This window comes from Trichomycterus rosablanca, chromosome 13 (assembly GCF_030014385.1).
Source record: "Trichomycterus rosablanca isolate fTriRos1 chromosome 13, fTriRos1.hap1, whole genome shotgun sequence".
Lineage (NCBI taxonomy): Eukaryota > Metazoa > Chordata > Actinopteri > Siluriformes > Trichomycteridae > Trichomycterus > Trichomycterus rosablanca.
Genome location: NC_086000.1, coordinates 38,656,997 through 38,663,409, shown reverse-complemented (window position 1 = coordinate 38,663,409; position 6,413 = coordinate 38,656,997). Strand labels below are relative to the sequence as shown.

General features: G+C 43.0%; 1 protein-coding gene across 1 annotated transcript; it reads left to right on the top strand.

The window, feature by feature from the left end:
- The first annotated feature begins 2,165 nt into the window (after positions 1-2,165).
- ppp1r3ca (protein phosphatase 1, regulatory subunit 3Ca) lies at positions 2,166-5,419 on the top strand. The gene is made up of 2 exons (XM_063007101.1): positions 2,166-2,235; positions 4,214-5,419. The coding sequence occupies exons 1-2, from the start codon at positions 2,224-2,226 to the stop codon at positions 5,033-5,035; spliced, it is 834 nt and encodes a 277-aa protein (XP_062863171.1). The 5' UTR covers positions 2,166-2,223; the 3' UTR covers positions 5,036-5,419.
- Positions 5,420-6,413: the final 994 nt, after the last annotated feature.

The following is a 6,413-nucleotide window of genomic DNA, read 5'->3' as shown; positions in this document are numbered from 1 at the left end:
TGTATTGTATTTAGTTACTTAGCAAACTTTTTAAGCAATTTTTAGAAAACATTCTCTAGTCTAGACCTTGAGAAACATGCCACATATCGTACCATGCCGGGGCCGCGTGATATCACTGCCACCTAGCTTAAACTGTCTAGTCAGAAATACAATGTAAGAGAAATGGGAATCGCATGGTGGCAGGGTGTCAGATTCTGAATTTATGGGATTTAACAGATTTGTCCAGTTTCACCCCTAGCAATCTTTTTCAATCACTTCTCTATAAGAAGTATTAAGTCTACTTTCGTTATATAAATAACATTAGCATGATATAAAATTACACATACTGTGAAGCATGTTGGTGGCAGTGGTTGGTTCACATGGGCTGCGCCTGAAATTGCATACTTCCATACTGAACAGTACGCGAAAGCAGTACGAGAGAACAGTATGTCCGAATACGTAGTATACATTAAACAGTATGTGAACATTGTAGCCTAGAACATTGTAGACATTGTAGCCTAGTGGTTAGGGTACTGGACTAGTAATCAGAAGGTTGCTGGTTCAAACCCCACCACTGCCAGGTTGCTGCTGTTGGGCCCTTGAGCAAGGCCCTTAACCCTCAATTGCTTAGACTGTATACTGTCACAGTACTGTAAGTCGCTTTGGATAAAATCGTCTGCGAAATGCTGAAAATGTAAATGTAAAATGTAAATGTGAAAAGTACCCGGATGACCTTTTTTGAGTATGCAAACGATGCACACTTACGATCCGATAATCTATCCCATAATTTAACTGGAGCTGCAAAGGTGTTCCTGGCAAAGAATAAAGATAGCGGAAAGTGGAGTACAACAAACATTAAACATGTTATGATTTAGTACGACCCTGAATAACGTTATGAGCAGCTTTGTGGAGAACAGCAGACTTAATTTTGTCTGAATTTAAATTTGTTATAACTGTGGCGATGAGACGTCATGCATCACGTGACGTTGGTAAGATGGTGGATGTAGTACGTACGAGGTTGCATGCATACTGCACACTTGCGTACTGAAAGGGCGTACTGCTTTACCGGCCGAGCAGTGTATACTGCCTCCAATCTAGTACGTACTGTTTAAGTATGCGATTTTATAATTAAGGCCCTACCTAATTCACCGCTGTAAAAATCTAAATGTAAGGTTTGTGTTTAGCAACTTAACATTTTTCATTCATGTAGCGTATGAAATATGAGGCGCAACGTGCAATATGAGGCGTCCTAGCCAATCATACGATAATAAAGTTAGTGTAAGAGACTTTTTTGTGCTGTCGTGTGCTGACAATGTTTGATCTGATCTGAATCTGCATCAGTGTGGAATAAGCGTCAGATCCAGGGTTACAGCTCCACGTGTATCTGTGTTTATCTGGATTCTCCTCCCTGTTTCACTTTTAAACTTGTGTTACAGCTCCAGCTTCTGAGAAACGGTGAGAATCAGAATCAGCTTCTCCCAGAGTCTAAAACGCTTCTGGTTGAAAATAAAGCTTAACGTGGTTTAATGTAGTAAAAGAAGGTTTAACTGTTAGTAATTGTATTTCAGTGTGTTTATATTATATTTGTGTTATTTTCAGTGTTTAAGTGTCAAAAACAACCTCATTATTTTACATGAGACTAAAATATCTGCAGCTCCATGGGACCATGGACGCATTAACAGGTTCTCCAAACATCCTTATGGGACCACGTGATGTTGAGTTTCAAGGTACGGCTGTATACTGTCTCTTTAAAAACACTGAATAATGGTAGATTAAACTGCTCTCTGATTGGCCAGAGTTGAACGTTGTTTTCTTTCTATTGGTTTAATAGAGTAAATATGCAAATCAGCTTGAATTGGGTGCTATGGAGGAAGGCAGCAACCGTTGCTGGGTGTGTCCCATGTTAAAGCTGATTGGCTACAGCTCTGTTTCAGTGGTGCTGAGTTTCGCTTGAGCTCATTAACCAAATCTGAGAGCTGCTTCTTTCCTATTGGACCGTTAGCTGTGGAATATTAATGTGATTGGACTGTGTGCTATGGCAGTAGGTAGCAACCGTTGCTGAGTGTGTTTCGCGCATTGCTGTAAGCGGATTGGCCAGAACTGACCAAAGCTCCGATTCTATTGGTCAGATTTGTGGAATATGCAAATGAGCTGCGTGCTGGGCGCTTTAAATAGTGTCGGTCTCTCGGTGGGTGTGTGAGGGAGCTGCACAGTGTTTTGGTTCCGGCGTGAGAAGTTCTTCTTATGTTCTGCAAGGTAAGAAACTTTTGGTAGGTTTATAAATCACGTTTAATTTGTTTATTTATGTTTTATTAAGTTAGATGATCATGTAATGATTCAAATCTTTTCATTTTAGAGCATTACAATGTAAACTTCCTTTACTTTTTATGTAGTGGTGTACCAGACATTCAGAATGAAGTTCTCAGTGGTTAAAGCAGCAGTGTGGAACTTTTGTAGATGTACATAACTCAAACAATTAATTCCCTTAAACGATTAAATCATAGAATCTGGAACTTTTGCTCGTAAGCAATCCACAAACAAGGTCAAAAGTTTGCATACACCCATAGGAGACATTTATTTCTTAAAAATGGAACAGTGGTCTTTTTACCAAGGTTGAGAATCACCGTCTGTTGTTCGAGATTATAAAGTAATCCAAGAAGTCGAACACTAAATAACATTAAAACCACCTCCTTGTTTCTACACTCACTGTCCCTTTTATCAGCTCCACTTACCATATAGAAGCACTTTGTAGTTCTACAATTACTGACTGTAGTCCATCTGTTTCTGTACATGCTTTGTTACCCCCTTTCACGCTGTTCTTCAATGGTCAGGACCACCACAGAGCAGGTATTATTTAGGTGGTGGATGATTCTCAGCACTGCAGTGACACTGACATGGTGGTGGTGTGTTAGTGTGTGTTGTGCTGGTATGAGTGGATCAGACACAGCAGCGCTGCTGGAGTTTTTAAACACAGTGTCCACTCACTGTCCACTCTATTAGACGCTCCTACCTAGTCGGTCCACCTTGTAGATGTAAAGTCAGAGACGATCGCTCATCTATTGCTGCTGTTTGAGTCGCTCATCTTCTAGACCTTCATCAGTGGTCACAGGACGCTGCCCACGGGGCGCTGTCGGCTGGATGTTTTTGGTTGGTGGACGATTCTCAGTCCAGCAGTGACAGTAAGGTGTTTAAAAACTCCAGCAGCGCTGCTGTGTCTGATCCACTCATACCAGCACAACACACACTAACACACCAGCACCATGTCAGTGTCACTGCAGTGCTGAGAATCATCCACCACCTAAATAATACCTGCTCTGTGGGGGTCCTGACCATTGAAGAACAGGGTGAAAGGGGGTAACAAAGCATGTAGAGAAACAGATGGACTACAGTCAGTAATTGTAGAACTACAAAGTGCTTCTATATGGTAAGTGGAGCTGATAACATGGACAGTAAGTGTAGAAACAAGGAGGTGTACCATACCATAAGCTTAGAAGCTGCCCTGCAAGAATCAAGACTGGATGGTGCACAGTGACACTCATGTTCTAGGAGGTTCTAAACTATTGCAGATCTGTTTTGACCATGCTGAGACATTTCCTCCCAACATAAAGTGATAGTTCAGTTTATGTGCACAGAGAAGTCAGCAGCTGTAGTCATCATGAGGAACTAATGAGGAAAAAGGAGGCCATGTCACAAAGTTCATGTATATTATAAAACTTTCTACACCACAACGGTCTGTATAACTCAGCAGATGATTAGAAAATCCATAATAAACTTATAAAGAAACTTAAAGGGTCGTTTGTTTTTGTTTACAAACACATTTTATATCACCCACTTTATTTGGGTCATGGTCATGGCAGGACTGGCTACACATGACAGGAATACCCTGGATGGAGCGCCATCCCCATCATCAGACGTAGCCAATCATGTCTGCGTAGACGCCCAGCCGGCTGATAGCATCACTAAAATTTAAGTTACAAATTCATTGATATCCCTAAAATGGCATGGAACACACGGCCCTTTATGTAAATGTTCATCCTTAACTGTACACCCAAGCCCTACTATTTTTATATTTGTAATATCCATGTGTTGCTGTCCCACCAAAGTGAAAATGCACGCAAACTATAGATCTAGATGTGCGCAACAAGAAGACGACCTCCTGGCAATAACAGAAAGAAAATCTTAGGGAAAGTGCACACTTCACTAATTTCTATTTTCTGTTTGTGCGTTTGCGTAGCGTTCTCCACATCTCGAACCTCAAAACCTGGCTCTGATCATGCCTGTGGACATGGCAGTGCAGCTCTATATCACACATTCTCCACCTCTGCACAGCTTCCTCAGTTCGTACGAGGACTATCGGGCGAGGAACCTTGTTAACGTCCACTACAGACCCCTCCGTCCCTGCATCAACACCAAGAACGCCAGAAATGCTCAGAATCTACACCCGACTCCACCGTGCCATTCCCGGAAGGGTCCTGAAACCAGAGCTAAGAAGAAGGTGGTGTTTGCCGACTCTAAAGGCATGTCGCTGACCGCCGTCCGTGTCTTCTGTTCGTCCGATAAGAAGAGCAGCAGATCGGAGTCTCCACTGCAGTTCTACCTCCCGAAGCTGGAGGACGGCGTGAACGCGGCTCAGACCCGAGTTCTAGACTTTCCTCAGCCTGCGCTGGATTATCTCAGCTTCCGGAGGCGGCTGATGAAGAATTCCGTGTGTCTGGAATGTTGTTTGATGCAGGGCCGAGCGCTGACCGGAACGGTCAAGGTGCGAAATCTGGCTTTTGAGAAATCCGTGCACCTTCGGATCACCTGCGACTCGTGGAGGAGCCACCGAGACGTGGTGTGCACTTACGTAAACGACGTGTACGGGTGCAGGGATAGCGACACGTTCTCCTTCGCCGTTGAGATTCCATCGTCCGTGTCGCCTCAGGAGAAGGTGGAATTTTGTTTTAGATTCACCACCGTGGGTCAGACGTACTGGGACAACAACGACGGGAAGAATTACGCTGCTGTGGTGATGAAGGACAATAAAAAAAGGATCAAATCAGAAGTGTTTTTTTAATGCAAAACCGAAAGAGATGTAACCCACTGTTACCACGATCAAAATCAGCCAACACCTCTACTGGTAACTCGTAATCAGTCACTTTAAGCTGGTGCACTGCACTTTACAAATGTACATGTACAAAATAAACTACATTTATTTTAATTATCATTATTATTATTCTGTAAAGAATAATAATCCGTTAAAGTGAAATAAGCTGGAATTGTCCTTCATATTGAAGGGTTAAACTGCTCTGTAAATAAGAATATTGATTATTTGTTGTGGCTCTTCGGCCGTTGGCGTGTCCGCTGAACAGTTGATGATTGTATATATAAAATATCAGTGAGATGTAGAAGCGCTGGTGCCTCAATAATTGCTTGTGTAATAAATACTCATGATGGAAAAGTCTCAAGTTCCTGTTTTGTGTGTATATCTGAGTTTTCCTGCTACTAGAAGCTCTTGACAGATAGGTGACACTGTCCACAGTAAAGCAAGCTTCGTGTCACCATGGATTCAGAAGCTGTCCTGCCTCACCTCAGGTTTGTTGTAGATCCAGTGGTTAAAAAGGGAACAGGAGCATCTTACATGTAAAGCTGTAGCCTAGTGGTTAAGGTACTGGGCCAGCAATTCGAAGGTTGGGCCCTTGAGCAAGGCCCTTAACCCTCAATTGCTTAGATTCTTAGATTGTACACTGTCACAACTGTGAGTCGCTTTGAATAAAAGCGTCTGCTAAATGCCGTGAATGTAAAGCTCACTCGACTGCTCCCAGTAGCTTAGTGGTTAAGGTACAGGACTAGTATTCAGAAGGTTACTGGTTCAAGCCCCACCACTGTCAGGTTGCTGCTGTTGGGCCCTTGAGCAAGGCCCTTAACCTTCAATTGCTCAGACTGTATACTCTAACTGTAATGTAAGTCGCTTTGGATAAAAGCGTCAGCTAATGTTATGTAAATGTAAAGCTCACTCGACTGCTCCCAGTAACACGTTCCACTAGTTTTTAGTGTTTTCTTCTTGACCTTTAAACTGCCCTCCAAGGTGCTGCACACCAAGCCGGACAGGCAGGTTCTCCAGAGGGTGGAGCGTTCAGCTGAGCTCCCAGACCTGCTGCAGTCCATCTACACCAACAGGTTCTGCTCCAAGAGTGAGAGTGAAGGACGCCAGTCATCCCAGTTATGGACTCTTCTCTCTGTTGTGGTCAGGGAAGCAATTTTACTTCTTAAAGGCCAAGATAGAGAGGATGAGGAGGAGCTTCATCCTACAAGCTCTTCAGGCCCTCAACCAGGATAGAGAGTAGGAGAGTAGAAGCAAATAAACTTTGAGCTTTGAACTTTCAACCTTGGCATGAGACCACTGATCCATTTTTTTACAATAGTGCAGTACATTTACATTTTCAGCATTTAAC